The sequence below is a fragment of the Pseudorca crassidens genome, chromosome 7 (genome assembly GCF_039906515.1).
Source record: "Pseudorca crassidens isolate mPseCra1 chromosome 7, mPseCra1.hap1, whole genome shotgun sequence".
Taxonomy (NCBI): Eukaryota; Metazoa; Chordata; class Mammalia; order Artiodactyla; family Delphinidae; genus Pseudorca; species Pseudorca crassidens.
Genome location: NC_090302.1, coordinates 34,499,851 through 34,516,656, shown reverse-complemented (window position 1 = coordinate 34,516,656; position 16,806 = coordinate 34,499,851). Strand labels below are relative to the sequence as shown.

The following is a 16,806-nucleotide window of genomic DNA, read 5'->3' as shown; positions in this document are numbered from 1 at the left end:
GGCCTCCAGCCACAGCACCTGGGCAAGGTGGTGCTGGGACGGGAACCCAGCCTGCCTGCCTGCCTGCCACCCACACAATTGGGCCCTGATCTTTGGCCTTCAGGACAACATCTTGACCAACCTGGTGGTAGAGAGTGACATCCTGGTGTCTTCAGAAGCCCATGAAGAAGAGGCCAAGGTAGACATTGTCACCCCCGAGTCCTTCACCCAGCCAAGCCGCATGGGGAAGTCCCTGATTGAAGACCCAGCTGTGGAGGTGGTCAGGAGGATCCTGCAGTGAGTGGCCTGGGTGTGCACAGTGGGGCCCTGAGCCTTCGGGAGCCAGCCCCCATGTGAGCCCACCCTTGACAGCTGTGACCTTATGCGGGGGCTTCTCCTCTCAAAGCCTCAGCTTCCTCTTCTGAAGTGGGGCTCACGATTGGGCAGACTCACGTGGCATCGTGGGCTAACTGGGATGGTGCCCAGTGCCTGGCCTGAGCCGTGCTTGTGGTCACTGGGGAAAAGCTCACATCCTTTCCTTTGGTTTCAGATTTCCTGACTCCAAATGTCCAACCCAGCAGTGTGACAAAGAGCGGTCCCAAACAGGTAGAGGCAAACAGGTCTCAGGGCACCGGTGATGGGGCAGCTGGTGGTGCCACCCGGCCCCACCTCACCTTGGATTCTCTGTTCTTGTCCTGGGTGCTCGTCACCCAAAGGCTTGAAGCGACTGCAGAGCCGGGTAGACAACTCCGTGAAGAAGGGCTTGTCCACTGCCAGTGCCACCTTGGCAGCGAGGTAGAAAGGCTAGGCTGCCTGCGATCTCCCCGCCTCAGACCCCACCCCGCCACCCTTTACCAGACCATGTCCTCAGAGTGCACCTCCTGTGCTCACAGCCCTGACACTCCAAGGGACCCCACAAGGGGCCGGCTTTGACACCGGCTTTAGACTGGTCTGTGCTCACCCCTGCCCAGTGGCTTGGCTCACATGGCCTCCCACCCTGAGAACCTGTCCGGGAGTTGGGTGGTTTTCCACGGTATTGTTTGGCTTCCTGGATTGCCGCTAGAAATAGCGATCTGTCCTCCTGCGAGTCTGACTTCCACAAGCCGGCTTCCTGAGTTATTTATTGTAGCTAAGGGGTTGGTGTCCTAGGCAGGTTGTTGCAGCTTATGGGCCAGAGTTCTCTACTTATATATGGTCCAGCTGTTGTCCATTTGCATATTCAGTCTCTCAGTGGTTACCAATGAAGTACATGTTGCTAGGGCTACCGGATAAAAATTCAGGATGCCCAGTTAAATTTGAATTTCAGATGAACAACACGTAATATTTTTAATATTATATATGTGTGTCCCAAATATCGCATGGGATGTTCACTAAAAATTTCTCATTGCTTATATGAAATTTGAGCTCTTTTTAAAAATTTATTGTTGTATAGTTGATTTACAGTGTTGTATTAAGAAATTCAAGTTTAACTTGTATTTTTATTTGAAAATTTGGCAACCCTACATGTGGCTCAACCTAGTTTTCTTTGGGTCCTCACCACAGAAAAGGATACAGATTTCTGGGCCCGAGCACCTCTGTCCCTTGACCACTCTCGGCAGCCTTGTGTGGGTTTTAGTGGTCAGGGCTCCAGCCCCGCGATAAGGCTGTCTCCAGAGCTGCCGAGCGGGAGGGAGCATCTCGAAGCGCGGGGCCGCACAGGCAGGCCCGGGGTGGGGGGGGCTCACGCGGGCTCAGGTCTGCCTGTGTTCATCTCCAGCCTCCAGAGCACTGACACACCTTTGCCCCACAGCATCACACGGTACACCAAGCCCAACAGACTAGATAGAAAGTACCAGGTGCTCGGAGACAAGCCACCTCCTCCGGCGGAGTAAGTGTCAATGCCATGTCCTTTAACTCCATTTTAACCTGTCATCTTTGTCAGGGGGCAGCTAAATCTAACTCAGCTAAGGGAAATGGGAAGTAGGGGGCAGAGCAGGAGAGGTCGGCATGGGGATGGGTAAGAGTCAAGATTGGTTTGTCTCAGCCTAACTCACCTAAATTTATTGAGAGATAGTTCCACCAAATTTAGACGTTCACCAAGAAGCCATTCTTCTTTCCTTTGAACGATAAGTTCATTTCTATTCAGTCACCTTTTGTTCCTTAAGGGCCAGCTGAACCGTCTACTGAGACTTGGTAGTAGGGCAACCAGTCAAGGGGCTTTCTAGACGTTGGGCCTGAAGCACCCAGAGGGGCCCACTCGGGAGTAGCTCCTGGCATTCCAGTTGCCCATCACCCCACTCCAGCTGGCAGGGCTTCTTTGGATCCTGGAGGAAAAGCCAGCTACAGAACAACCTCGAGTCCCAACAGGGACCTAGATAGTCAGGTTTCAGCTCGCAGTGGGGAGTTGTAGGCAGATATTGGAGGAGACTAGAAGAATTGAGATTTGGTAAGAACTGACAAAACGTACATGACAGCGAGATCCGTGCCAGTTTCCAGGGAGGTCACAAAACCTCAAAGCCAATGAATAGGGGTAGAATCTACTAATCACGAGAGAGTGCTATAGTTTCCCACTGAAACATAAAATTTATGTCGCCCTTCTTTTTGATTCTTGTTTACAAAACAAGTCTGGTCTCACTAGCTTTGCCTGATTATTTACATAAGTGCAGCAGGCGTGGTGACTGACCGCCTAAACTTTTTACGTTTGCGTCGCTGGAACTTTTCAAAAAGAATCTCAGATTAGACTCTTAAAAGCCTCTTGAAGCCAAAAAGGCGAGTCAGATTTCACCTGCAGTACCTATAGATTTGGGTGAAAGCCTCTCTTCTTGAGGTCCCCACAGTACCTTCAGGTTTTCCTTACTCACCTGTGAGGCTGGGAACCTCATTAGCCAGGTGCCAGGTGGGTTTTCCCAAGAGGGCTCTGAAGCACTGTCTCCATCAAGTCAACCTTAGTTTCTTGAAACTGTTTGGTCACGTCTGATCCTATGCATCGTTGTCCATATGACATTTCAGTCAAAGCCTTGGTTATACATCAATGTTTCCAGTTACGTCCTGTTACAAGGAGGACAGCTTTTTGTGGAATTCACACAAATAATTATATTGCCATAAAATAAGTAAACTTAACAAGAGTTTCCGAATTCTAGAGTGCATATGAGCGGGTGAAACATCCAACCTCTTTCAAATTAGCCCTTTTTCCTCTTTAGCCTCAGGCAGTTGCTTTCAGGAGTTCCTCTGTCCCTTGAGAGCCCTGATGGGGACAGGACGCCTGAATTTAGGTCAAGCGACCGTAGGGAGTTGAGGGCTGGAGTGGGAAAGGAGAGGTCTGGCAGGGTGGACAGAGAGACAGGCGAGGTAGGGCTATGAAGGGGTCATATCAAAGGAAGCCAGGGAACTGAAGGGAAGGTGGAAGGTGGCAAAAGGAGGAAGAAGGAGCATAGGCATGGTGGGGGAGAGAGGTCTTGGGGGGGTCTCCCCTCCAGTTTGGGGAGATCTTGTTTCCCCAAGAAGCCAATGAGGTTCCAAATTATCCTTAGTAAAATCACGCCAGGGTCATGAATCCCACAGTGGAAAAGTATTTGGGAAAATATAGTGAAAGCATGCAGAGGAGCCTAATGTTTGCTCGAGGGGAGAGTCTTTGTCAAGGTCAACAGACAGCAAATTACTTTTCCAGAAAGCAGTCGGGAAAGGTATAGTGAAGGCCATAAGTTTATGCCTTTTGTGCAGGTCCGTGGGTCCCTCTACCAAGGAAACCATGTATGAAGAAGAAAACGCTTGCATGATAAACCATATGCAATACTTTTTATCCCAGTTAAAAATGGGAAAAAAACCCTAAAGGTCCAAAAATGGGGGATTGTAAACCACGGTGCATACATACTCGATGGTGTCACACAGCCATTTAAAATGATATCATAATGTAGGGGGAACACTTTTAAGTGTGCAGAATGTAAAATGCCCATGAACCTAGCTCCAGACCAATTTAAAAATAAGCAGAAGGAAATACAGTAAAATGTTAGCATTAATTTTTTTCCTCTTGCTTTTCAGTTTATTTCTAATATTCTTTAATTATGATGAATGAATTTTTAAATGAAAGATCACATGAGTAATATACATGTATTTTAGAAAATGCCAAAACTGATGTGTGTGTAAAGCAGTCACTGCATCACTTTATAGAAACTGTGCAAAAATAGCTGTCCTACAGGTACATGCAGTTCTAACACATCTGTCCCTTCTTTCAGTCTTAACTGTTTAGACAGTTGACCTAACCGACAGGAATATTCACTGGATCTGTGCAGGTTTGTTCAGTAAAGACCTCGTGTGCGCACAGTCAACCCAAAGGCCAGAGGTACCAGAAAGAGGATGTTTGGTCCTACAGGCAGTCTTGCTCGTTCGACTAATATTTATAAGAAATCATTCTTTCTTCCCTCAACCAAGACTGAGGCACTGATAGGTGCAGGCACTGCGATGGGACAGGGGATTCCATGGTGAACAAAAACAGACACACAGTGTGTGTCCTGGTGGACTTCACCAGGTGCTGGGAGAGATGGGGCTAATGTCCAGTCACACAGATCAGTCCCCAGTCCCCCTGTGGGGAGTGCTGTAAAGCTGAGGGCCACGAGGGCATTGGAACAAGGCAGTCAGGAATCACCGCTGAGCCAGGATCTATGGAAGAGCAGGAACAAACGTGACCAAGAGGAAAATTGGTGTTCCCTGGAGAGGAATCAGTGTGAGCAATGGCCCTGGGGCAGGAATGAGTAATTACAAGAAGTGATGAAGACAAAAGAGAACAGAGACACTTGGAAGCTGCCAAGCTCAGCTTGTCACATGCAAGAGGCATTCAACTAGATGAACAGAAATATTAGGTGGGGACATGCTTGGGCATCCCGAGCTGTCCAACTCCAGTTCTGGCCGGGCTGCTGACTACTCAGAATGTTCAGTCCCTTTGGCTTTGTCCACACCGTTTAGTGTGATTAGACAAGGCCTCTCAGGGATCTGTCTCCTGTGTGTTGCAGGGATTTTAAAGGCATCATCCTGAGCCTCCTCTGGGAGAGCAACGAGCACCTGCTGACCATGGTGGAGGTGAGGCTCTACCTGCCCCTTTGCCATCCGCTGGTCACACGTCCCCAGTGGGCTCTGCCTCCTGCCTTCTGCTGATAATGGCCTTTGGGTGAAACTGAACAAAGGGGACTGCAGCCCTCATGACTACAGTACCCAGCTTCTGTCACCTCATGTGCTGTCTTTCATCCTAGAAATTCAAGCTCATCCATTCATTTACCCATTTGTTCAGCCACCAACCGTTTCTTGGCTACTGTGTGTCAGATACTGGGTGTGCCAAGAGGAACAAGCCCCGTCTCTGTCCCTGAGAGGCCGGCACCCAGCAGAGGATGACAGACACGGTGGCACTACAGAGGGATGGGTGGGGCCGTGGGAGCAGGGGGCCTCTAGTAGAAGCGACCCAGGGCTCCGGTCCAGTGCACCCCACACAGGGGTGTCTGTGTGCTTCCTGTCTGCCTCCCCCTGGGCTGTGAGTCTTCAGAGAAGAGCTCTGGGTCATCCGTATTAGTGGCCCAGCTTGGCGCTTCAGAGAAAGCTCTCGGCCTGGTGGGTGGAAGACCCATTTTAGTCTTGAAAGATACCTAGAATTATACCATTGGCTCGCTCATGCCTCGCACAGCCCTGGGATACTGACAGTGGTGACAAGGACAGACAGGGAGGAGGAGCAACCCTGGCGGAGAGGACAGCAGTAGAGAAGGCCAGGGGGTGAGGAGAGCACAGTGGAGGATGCCAAGATGCTGAGCCAGAGCCCCCTGGGGAGGGGCCTGGCACCCACACTTTCAACCCTTTCCTGCAGGAGTTTTACCACAAAGACAAGCACTCAATCACCAGGCCCGACTGCATGTACGGAACCTTTGACCAGTGCGCAGAGAACATCTGCAGGAAGATCCTGGTGTACCACAGCCAGGCTGACGAGTACCACAACTCCTGCCTCATAGGTGGGTGTGGCCAGCAGATGGGCTGCAGGCCAGTGGGGTTGGGGGCACAGAGCCTCTCACGGCCTGAATGCTACCTTCCTGACCTGGAGGTCACTGGGGAGGCAAAGGAGCCTCCCTGTGAAAAGCTGACATCTTATAATTAGGTAAAAACCTTGATCAGATTTAACTGGGGAGAAACAACAATGCCAAAAAAAATTCACTTTTCTCGAGAAATATGGTGATTTGTATCACTAAAAATGTTTCACTCATTCAATAGATATTTTTTACAGCTTTATTGAAACATTCACTTAATGAATTTAATACATTTAATTTTATTTAATTTTAATGTATTAAAATACATTGAATTGTACACTTTACACCCATTCAGTGGCTTTTAATATAGTCATAGAGTTGTGCAACCATCACCACTGTGAATTTTAGAACCCACTGTCCCTCCATCACATCCCCAGCCGTAAACAACCGCTACTTTCTGTCTCTCTAGATGTTCCTACCTGGGCTTTCACATGAATGGAGTCATGCAGTATTATTTGTTCATTCGGTGATGGACATTTGGTTGTTTCCACCTTTTAGCAATTATGGTTGCTGCTGCTGCAAACGTTCACGTGCATGTTGTGTGTGGATGTGTGATTTCATTTCTCTTGGGTTTATAACTAGGAGGAGAATTGCTGGGTCATACGGTGCCTCTGTGTTTAATCATTTGAAAAATCCTTCCACAGTGCCTACTGTATGCCTGGCCTGTGCTGGGTTTGGGCTATGATGAACTTGATAGACATAGCCTCCTAGAGAATAGGGACATGAAAAGAGGCAGGCAGGATACATCTTGCCATTTATGTTTATTATAACAACCTAAAGGGAGCTGTGAAAACACACCCATAGGTCCCGCCCCCGTTCCTGTTTCTCCATGTCCACAGCTATGTGTGTTTTGTGCAGTCATAAGTCCTGATTATTTCTGCTTGTAAGGCAGGGAACCTGAGGGCCCATCACAGACCTTCTGTGTTGGTTGAGGGGCAGCACAGGTAGAAGAGGGAGAGGATTAGGGGACGGCCAGACCTGGGGTCAAGACCCAGCACCGCCATCTCCCAGCCATATGACCTTGACCGAGTCACCTTCTCTTGCCTGTAAATGGAGACAAGGATAATGCCCACCATGCAAGGCTTTTTTGAGGATTAAGCCCCTCACAGCCCTGCCATATGCAGGGGAAATCATCAGCAGTGGCTCTCATTACTGTAGCTGTAGAATGACGAACGGAAACTACGGGCAGCATCTTGTTTCTCTAGCTCAGTGTTTCCCCATGTGAACTCTGTGGGATCCCATCCTATGTGATCTTCCTCAAAAGAGAGGTTCCCTGGTCAAATGGGTTTGAGAAATGCTGCAGATTATGTCCCTCTCGGGCAGATTGACAGTTCACATTAAATGAAGACTTCCATTTCCTTCAGGGAGTCCAGTATCCTGACCAACTCTCCCACTGAAAACATGTAAAAATCCTGGATATAAAACTTTTGCGGTAAACTTTTAAATGCATGGATGAGCTAGCTATAAAGTAAGAAACATACAGGGCTCCAAGATTAAGTGAGAATAGGAAATCAGAGATAAATTGAGCAGTGACTCTGGCTAGTGCCACGAGGGCTTTGCTGACTCCCAGGTCCACTTGAGCCTCTGTTTTCATGGCCTCCAGGACACTGGGAACAGAGACCAAGCACCAGACGACCCAAGGTGGGCAGTCTGAAAGGGCACAAGCCACAGAAAACTGGGTCTCCACAGGGCTCCCTCTGCATAGTAAGGAGAATGAGACAGAAACCATATCCCCTCCTCCCCCAGTGACTAGAAGGAAACTGTCTTGTTATAAGCCGTGGCACTGGATAAAGAAGAAGAAAAACTCCAATGAAAATCCGTAACTATAAGCCAGCTCTTATGTGGTGTTTAAACCTGAAGTCACACTTAGATAAACCTAAATTCAACTTTGTGTTTGTGGATCATCCATAAGACCTGTAGCTGATACCTTAGCTTAAAATGATTTTGAGTCAGTCATGCCCAGATGCTTGTTTAGTAGAGATACTACAAATCCTCTCCAGAAAAGCCCACCTTCCGTTCAGGCCTCCAGGGATTCCCACAAATAAAATGCCCAGAATAAGAGTTCACCTCAGGGCTTCCCTGGTGGCGCAGTGGTTGAGAGTCCGCCTGCCGATACAGGGGACGCGGGTTCGTGCCCTGGTCCGGGAAGATCCCACATGCTGCGGAGTGGCTGGGCCCGTGAGCCATGGTCGCTGAGCCTGTGCGTCCGGAGCCTGTGCTCCGCAACGGGAGAGGCCACAACAGTGAGAGGCCCGCGTACCGCAAAAGAAAAAAGAGTTCACCGTAAAACACACACACACTCACACACACACACACACAGAAAAAGGCACCTTGAGCACGAGGCAGCAGAATGAGACCAGTAAAGACTTCAGATATTGAATGTATCAGACACAGAATATAAAATAATGTATTTATTTAGAGTTAAATAAAAGAGGAAATTGGAAACATGAGTGAGGAGCAAAAGACTATTAAAATGGCCAAGTAAATATGAAAGAGAACCAAATCAAACTTCTATATTGGAAAAATAAATCATTGAAATTTTAAACTTATGAATGGCTTTAATACCAAAGAAAATAACCAAAATGCAGCACAGAAAAACAAAGAAATGGAAATACGGGAGAGAGGCGGAGAGAGATGGAAGAAAGGGTAGGTCTGGCATGCAGCTATTTAGACGTCTAGAGGGAGAGGAGGAGACTTAGGGTCAAGGCAATATTTGAAGAGAGAATGGATGAGACAGAACTGCTGAAAGATGCAGTGCATTTTAAAAGCACTGGAAAGTCCTGCAGAGAGTAGAAAAGAAGTCCTTTGAACTTGTTTAGTCCAGTACTTTTAATGCTGGTTTGACCACAGGACCCCTTTTGATGGAATAACTATTACCACATTGTAGACCAAGCCTTTGTCTTTGGGAAGCCGCTTTGAGCCTTTGTTGGAGAGATTGCTGCAGCAACTTGCCTCTGCTCTGTGCTCACCCCTGGTCCCCCACCCCCAATTCCTACAGAATTACGGGCCCAGATGAGGAGATTTGAGGAGCTATTGCCCCAGGTGTGTTGGCTGGTGATGGAAAATTTCAAGGAGCACCACTGGAAAAAATATTGCACCTCCACCAAAGAGATCCGGGGACAGTTCTCGAATTATCAGGAACAGCTGGAGAGAAGGAAGGTGGGTCCCCCCGGACCAGCCCCTCCTCTCCAGGACCAGAGGCCCTGGGAGTTCAGAAACGGAGGTGGGACGTCAGCAGAACTGAGTCCCAGGGAAGGACATGGGCCAGGCTTGGGATTGTTGGATGGGGGTGAGGGACACTAGGCACTGGAGAGACGAGAGCTGAGCCAACAGCTCCTTCATAGAAGGCCTTCAGCACGCTCCTCGTTGGATGTGACCTTTAGGTCAGCTGGTTCTATGGGGCTGTGGCCATTGAGATCAACAGTAATTGTCCACATGGTCCTTCAAGCCATGGGACGTGGATGCTATTGATTTTATTGGACTGAAGCCCTGACTGTTCTGGGGCAGATGCTCAGCTCTCCCACTTCTTAACCCTTGGAGTCAGCTCCAGCCATGCCCCTGTCTTCCCTCCTCAGCCGCTCCTCTGCCACTCCTCAGCCCTTCACACACCCAGGTCAGTGCACACATCAGTCTGGCCGTGGCCATAATTGGCAGAGGACATAGGCCAGTGACTTTTTGGTCCTGACCTCAAGACCAGGTCAAAAAACCTACTGATTTCTGGATTTTCTGAAGGATGAAAATGCCCAGAAGCTCCACCCAAATCTTGGACACCCCTCACGTCTCCAAGAAATGGAGTCTCTGTGTCAAGTGGAAGAGAAAAGGCAGGAAGATTTGGACACCTTGATTGCGGTCACCAGGGAGCAGCTGGAGGTCAGTAGTGCCATCCACTCCATGTCTAGATGCTGAGGGCTACACTGCCCTCCGGAGGTCACCCCCACTGACAGCCCAGCAACAGCACTGAGCACGGCCCTTTGCTGACACCCTGGCCAAAGCAGGTTATGAAAGCAGGCAGGTGTCATAGGTGGAGATGGTCTTTATTGGCCGTTGTAACTTGCATTTTTTAATTTCTAACTTAATTAATTACTAATGAGAACTTCTTTTCCAAGATCCATGTCAAGTTTTATTTCCTCTTTAGTAAATTGTCTATGTCTGTCCCTTGGCCATTTCAGAATCATTGCCTATCTTCAAACCAAGTCCCCTCTAGGGAGAGGCCTCCTGGGGAAGACCAGATGCCTGTTAACTTGGACACAGTTGACACGTGGCCCTGGTCTTGTCTCACATGCTGCTCCCCAAATCCTCCCTCAGCCTGTCTTAGGAGACAAGTTCCTCTCCCTGCAGCACCGTGTTCCCCATGTTTCCTCCAGGAGTTCATCCGGAAGTACAGCCGGTTTTTCATAGCCAGCTTGGCCACCTTCACTGAGAAGTTCCTGCTGCAGTTGGATGAGGTGGTCACCATTGACGATGTCCAGGTTGCAAGTATGTGCGCCACCGGCCTTGTGCCCTGGCCCCAGGGGGTGTGACACAGGGTGATGGGCCTGGGGTGGGGTGGGGGGGCCGTCCGCTTTCCCCCAACTCCCCCAGAATGAAAATACATTCTCTATGGAGGGGACTGATGAATTTTTGTTTGTTTTAATTAAAACTCTCTTGAGTTTTTAAACTCCTTGAAAGCAAATCCCAAATGAATCAAAGATTATATATAAAAAATGAAATCCTAATGCTAAATATTTTCATAATCTTGGGGTAGGGACAGCTTTCCTAACTGTGAGAGCCAGAAGCCATAAAGGAATGGCTGGTACTTCTCTGTGGCCAAAACAAAAACAAGGAAAAATGTCAAAATATGGAAAGACGAACCAGAAACTGCAAAAATATTCCTAATAACTGATAGGCCAGAGAATGGCCTAATATCCCTGTGGTATAAAGAACTCTAACAGGCCAAATTTGTAAAAAGAGATAGAGAACAAACATGCAATTCAAAAGGCCAATAAATTTAAAAGATGCTTGACTTCACCAAGGATGAAAAATGTGAATATAAACATTATTAAGATATCATTTCTCGCCAATAACCTGGCAAGGCTTTTAAGTTCAGTGACAGCCAGCACTGGTGAGGCTGTCAGGAAGCCTGAGCACCACAGAGCCTCTCAGAGAAGTGTACGTCCACCCCACTCTCTTGGAGAACACTCTGTTGTCGGTGCCTTCAAAGTCCTGAGTGTGTGTGCATTTGACCTAGCCGTTCTAACCCTGGGAATTTATCCAACAGAAATACGTGCATACTTTTTCAAAGATATATTTTCAAGCAGATTCTTCACAACACTGCTTGAAATTGCAAAGAACTGGAAACAATGTTAATATCTACATATAGAGGATTGGGTAAATAAATTATGGTCCAGATGTAGGAGGGAGTACTGTGCAGCTAGCTGTTCAAGTGGGTGTGGTAGGTCTCTATGTGCCAACCAGAAAGTCCTGAAGGAACACTGTCACAGGAAAAAGCAAGGTGACCATTATACCTACCTATGATACTATTAAAAAAACACATATGTGATATAAACATGCACCCCGCATATATGTAAATGAGTCTGTGTGAGATACAGACAGAGACAGAGAATGAGAGCAACAGAGCCTGAGAGACAGGTACCAGACTGTTGATGACCATCTCTGGTAAGTGGGGCTGTGAGAGATTTCTAAAATCTTTTCTTTTTCCCCGTTAGGTGATGTTTAAATTTTTTATAATGTGCACCAATTACTTTTATAACTATACAAAGATTCAAATCAGATATTAAATATTATCCATTTATCACTAATCTATTAAGTAAATAAATATATTATTTTTATATTTTTAAGTTTTCATTAGACAGACAATGAATATTTCTTACAGTAAAATGAGAAATTCAATATGAGTTACAAAGAAAGAGAAGAACATAGTCATTCTACCCAGAAATAAGTGTCCTTAACACTGGCTGTCCTCCTCGTTATTTCCCTTCGGGCACAGGCCTGTGTGGATATCAGCGGGGGGATGGGAGGATGGATCACAAGTGTGTGCTCTTTTGTAAGCTAATTTCCCCTTGGGCGGACGCTGGGCAAGCCAGTCACCACCTCCTTGAGCACTTTCAGTTGCTGTGCATCGTATGTTACTGATTAGTTCCCTGCTGGTGCACATCGGGCCACGTCCAGCTTTTCGCTCCTGTAATCGTGCTGAAGGGAACGTCTGCATCCATATTTCTCTGTTTCGGGGCAACAGATTCCTAGAAGTGGACTTTCTAGGTCAAAATGTATATGAATTTCGAGGCGTTGGTCACTTTCCAGTGTTGGGGCTCTCTTTGGCAAATGTGAGCCTGGTTTGGGAGAGCAGAGCCTGCAGAGACCCTGGGGTTCACACTTGAGGGAGAACAGGCGAGAGGAGCCGGCAGGGAGGCAGCCTCGGTAACTTGGAGGGAACCGCCAGGCCAGGGAGACCCCCTGCACCAGGTCTACAGGAGCCTCTCCTGCTCTGAGCCAAGCAGCCTGGCCCTGCCATCCATGCAGACCAGGGTGCAGAGGGCTGCTCACCGCGTGGACGGAGCCCCTTTCTCTTCACGTCAAAGGGCAGGTCAGTGAGCCGGACGTGAGAGGGACAACATTGAATGTATGCATTCCAGGAGAAATTCTTAGTTCAGGACCCATCTGAGCTAGTATAAGCCAAAGAAGGCTCTACAAAGCATATTCGGGGGCTCACAGGAGCTGCAAGAAAGTCAGAGCATCATTCTGAGGGCTTTGGAGCTGGGAACCATGCCCAAACCATACCTCTCATCCTCCAGCTTTGACCCCCTTGCCATCTCCTCGGCCCCCACCTATGAACCTGGTGCATTTGGCTTCTGTTTGGGAGGGGCCTCTGCCTCCTGCCTGAGACTCCAAGTGGGGAAGAGGGGAGCGAGCCCTCATTTCTCTAAATGTAAGGTCGGGGGTCTCCTTGATCTCAGGCTGTGGGTGAGGCCGCTGTCAGTAACCTGTCTCTTGCCTGCCAGAGATGGAGCCCCCGAAACAGAAAACATCAATCCTAATACGGAGGAAACTCAACGGGCTCTCCCTGGAGGAAGAGAGTGAGAAGCCCCTGATTGAACGAGGGAGCAGGTGAGAGCCGAGAGCAGGGAGTAATACCACAAATGGCTGTATTTGCTGGGGGTGGTGCAGTGGAATGGTTAGGGCCACGAGCTCTGACGTCAAACAAACCTGGTAATCTTGGGAAGGCATTGTGTCCTAAGCCTGTTTCCTCATCTGTGAAATGGGCATGGCAGCCTACCTTACATGATATTATGAAGAGAAAGTTCAATGAGATTGTACTTGGAGTGCCCCGGCACATACTAAGAGCTCAGCAGGTATTAGTTCATGTGATAAGGACCCACAAAGGGGCCCCCCCAAAAAATAGAGGCCTGTCCCAGTGTGGGGCACATTCTCAGATTGCTGGTGACACTGTGATCCACTACGGCTGTCCATCCTGTATGACAAGAGCTACCAAAATGCTTGTCCCCTGTGACCCAAGAATGTTACTCTGGAAGAAGTAAGGCAGCGATTTGCCCAGCTAAGTTGTCAGCACTGGTTTTATAGCAGAATAGGAAAAGCAGGCCAGGAACTGATGACTGCCACCTCGCTGGCCAATTGATGAGGAAACTGAGACCCAGAAAAGGGAAACATCTAGAGGTGTGGGATTCCCCTTCCCCATGCAGAACCCAACTGTGTATACACATGGATTTAAACTGTATGAAAATGCAAAAAAGAACTTGACGAAGCTTAATGTTAAGTGCTCAGTAAGGTTTTTCTTTTTCTTTTTTTAACATCTTTATTGGAGTATAATTGCTTTACAATGGTGTGTTAGTTTCTGCTTTATAACAAAGTGAATCAGTTATACATATACATATATTCCCAATCTCCTCCCTCTTGCGTCTCCCTCCCACCCTCCCTATCCCACCCCTCTAGGTGGTCACAAAGCACTGAGCTGATCTCCCTGTGCTATGCGGCTGCTTCCCACTAGCTATCTACCTTACGTTTGGTAGTGTATATATGTCCACGCCACTCTCTCACTTCCATTCTCTACGTCTGTGTCTTTATTCCTGTCTTGCCCCTAGGTTCTTTAGAACCTTTTTTTTTTTTTTTTTTTAGATTCCATATATATGTGTTAACATACAGTATTTGTTTTTCTCTTTCTGACTTACTTCACTCTGTATGACAGACTCTAGGTCCATCCACCTCACTATAAATAACTCAATTTCGTTTCTTTTTATGGCTGAGTAATATTCCATTATATATATGTGCCGCATCTTCTTTATCCATTCATCTGTCATGGACACTTAGGTTGCTTCCATGTCCTGGCTATTGTAAATAGAGCTGCAATGAACATTGTGGTACATGACTCTTTTTGAATTATGGTTTTCTCAGGGTGTATGCCCAGTAGTGGGATTGCTGGGCCATATGGTAGTTCTATTTTTAGTTTTTTAAGGAACCTCCATACTGTTTTCCATAGTGGCTGTATCAATTTACATTCCCACCAACAGTGCAAGAGGATTCCCTTTTCTCCACACCCTCTCCAGCATTTATTGTTTCTAGATTTTTTGATGATGGCCATTCTGACCGGTGTGAGATGATACCTCATTGTAGTTTTGATTTGCATTTCTCTAATGATTAGTGATGTTGAGCATCCTTTCATGTGTTTGTTGACAATCTGTATATCTTCTTTGTAGAAATGTCTATTTAGGTCTTCTGTCCATTTTTGGATTGGATTGTTTGTTTTTTGATATTGAGCTGCATGAGTTGCTTGTAAATTTTGAAGATTAGTCCTTTGTCAGTTGCTTCGTTTGCAAATATCTTCTCCCATTCTGAGGGTTGGCTTTTCCTCTTGTTTATGGTTTCCTTTGCTGTGCAAAAGCTTTTAAGTTTCATTAGGTCCCATTTGTTTATTATCAGGGTTTTTCTTTTAATTAGACGTTTAAAGCATGATAATTTTTTTTTTTTAAATGCTAACCTTTTTCACCAGGGATGAAGGGTGCACTGTGAATGATGAAGATAAGCCTGTAGGACTTTTCATGCATGTTTGTTTGTAGGAAGTGGCCAGGAATCAAACCCACCGAAGTCACCATCCAACACAAGATTCTCCTCCAGAAAACACCATCAATCACCACCACCAAAACGACCCTGGGCCACCTGGCATCTGTGGAAGCTCGAGATGCTATCTATTTGGTGAGTGGAGAGACAGGGTGGGGTGGGTGCACCCCAGGGAACGCAGGGCAGCTCGGTGTGGCTGCCTTGGGAAGGAGGGAGCTTGCTATCACCAGGTGCCCTGTCATTTGGTCCATGGAGCAGATGACACACCTCAGGGTGCCCCAGGGCACAGTGTCAGCACTGGGAACAGCCAATGTTCTTAAGCACCAGCGCGTGAGCCACAGGTCGTGTCCAGTCCCAATGATAGCTCGGGTCTGATGGTGTGAGCCCCAGTGCTGTAGGAGCCCAGCCGAGAGACACCACACCCAGACTTGGGTGGGGGTGTGTGTGTGAAGGAAGGCTTTCCGAGGAACAGTTGAGACAGAGTGAGGGGACAAAGTAGTCAGAGGCATGGAGGCCATGGGAGCAGCGGGTGACAATGGGTGGAATAAGGGACAGTTCCTGAGCACCTGCTGCAGTTTCTGTTCTCGACGTGAGCCTTCTCATTGGATCCTTGTAACAAGCCCATGAAGAAGGTAGAATTGTCCCCATGTTGCTGCTGAGGACACTGAGACTTAAAGAAGTGTGTCCCCTCTATGGCACTGCAGAGTGGCAGAGCGAGGATTTGAACCCAGTGCCTGTTAGACCCCATGGGGCCTGCCTGAAGAGGAGGCTGCACCCAGAGGCCTCCTGCGGGACCTCTCGGCTCTGAAGATGTGTGGACCTTTGTTCCTGGTGCCCCAGAGAGAAACCTCGTCCTGAGATATGCTGACCCCAGTATTTGGAGAGCCCTCAGTTCCCAGGCCACCGTGCTAAGACCCAGGCAGAGGGGGCAACTCTGCTGCCAAGTTCAGTGAGGGCTCAGGCCTAGTGGGCTCAGCCTCTCGAGGAAGCCAGGACCCCTGAGCTCCAAGGAGGCTACAGTGTGGGATGGTGATTAAGAAGGAGGGCAGAGTGCAGAATCAGATAGAGCAGGGTCCTAGTCCCTGCTCAGCCTCTTTCTAGCTAAATAACCCCAGGCAAGGTTGTGAGCCTCAGTTTCCCAATCTGTAAAATGGGGGAAATAACCGGGCCTGCCTGACGGGTTATTGGGCAAAGTAATGAGAAATGACCTGTGGAACTCTTGCCGGTGCCTGGAGTGGGTTCAAAGCTAACTGGCAGCAGGTCACAGTGTTCGTCTAGGGCACAGAGCCCAGAAGCCCTTCCTCACGTGGCTTCCTCCCGCTGCTTGCTCCCAGAAATATTTAGCGTCATTGGAAGAGGAGTTGAAGAAGATCCAGGATGACAGCACACTGCAGGTGAAGGAGGCTCAGCGCTGGAAGGACAGCTGGAAGCGCTCTGTGCACACCATCCAGGACCTGTACTTGTGACACCCTCAACCCACTCCCAATAAAGGCTTATTTTGTGTGGACTCCTCATCCATCCACCCACCCTTCTTCCTTCCATCCATCCATCCTTCCATCCATCCATCCATCCATCCATCCATCTCTGCTCTATGCCCAGCGCTGTACCTTCACAGTGACCAGGACACGTTGTGGTCCCTGCCCACATGGAGATCACTTCCAATGAGGAACACAGAGGTGAAAGGGGGAATTCCACACGGTCAGCTAGGATGGCGGATAAC

General features: G+C 48.2%; 1 protein-coding gene across 2 annotated transcripts in view; it reads left to right on the top strand.

The window, feature by feature from the left end:
• Positions 1-16,602, top strand: part of CCDC180 (coiled-coil domain containing 180) — a 55,737-nt gene extending 39,135 nt beyond the window's left edge. The window contains exons 26-37 of one of the 2 annotated variants that reach the window (XM_067743886.1): positions 104-276; positions 530-585; positions 696-774; positions 1,769-1,846; positions 4,965-5,031; positions 5,804-5,945; positions 9,016-9,176; positions 9,750-9,887; positions 10,382-10,493; positions 13,016-13,121; positions 15,086-15,221; positions 16,421-16,602. In XM_067743886.1, coding sequence (XP_067599987.1) covers positions 104-276; positions 530-585; positions 696-774; positions 1,769-1,846; positions 4,965-5,031; positions 5,804-5,945; positions 9,016-9,176; positions 9,750-9,887; positions 10,382-10,493; positions 13,016-13,121; positions 15,086-15,221; positions 16,421-16,552 — 1,380 coding nt within the window. In that variant the 3' untranslated portion in view covers positions 16,553-16,602. Of the gene's footprint in view, positions 1-103; positions 277-529; positions 586-695; positions 775-1,768; positions 1,847-4,964; positions 5,032-5,803; positions 5,946-9,015; positions 9,177-9,749; positions 9,888-10,381; positions 10,494-13,015; positions 13,122-15,085; positions 15,222-16,420 lie in introns of those variants that run through there. The other variant, XR_010944947.1, reaches the window with a different exon arrangement.
• Positions 16,603-16,806: the final 204 nt, after the last annotated feature.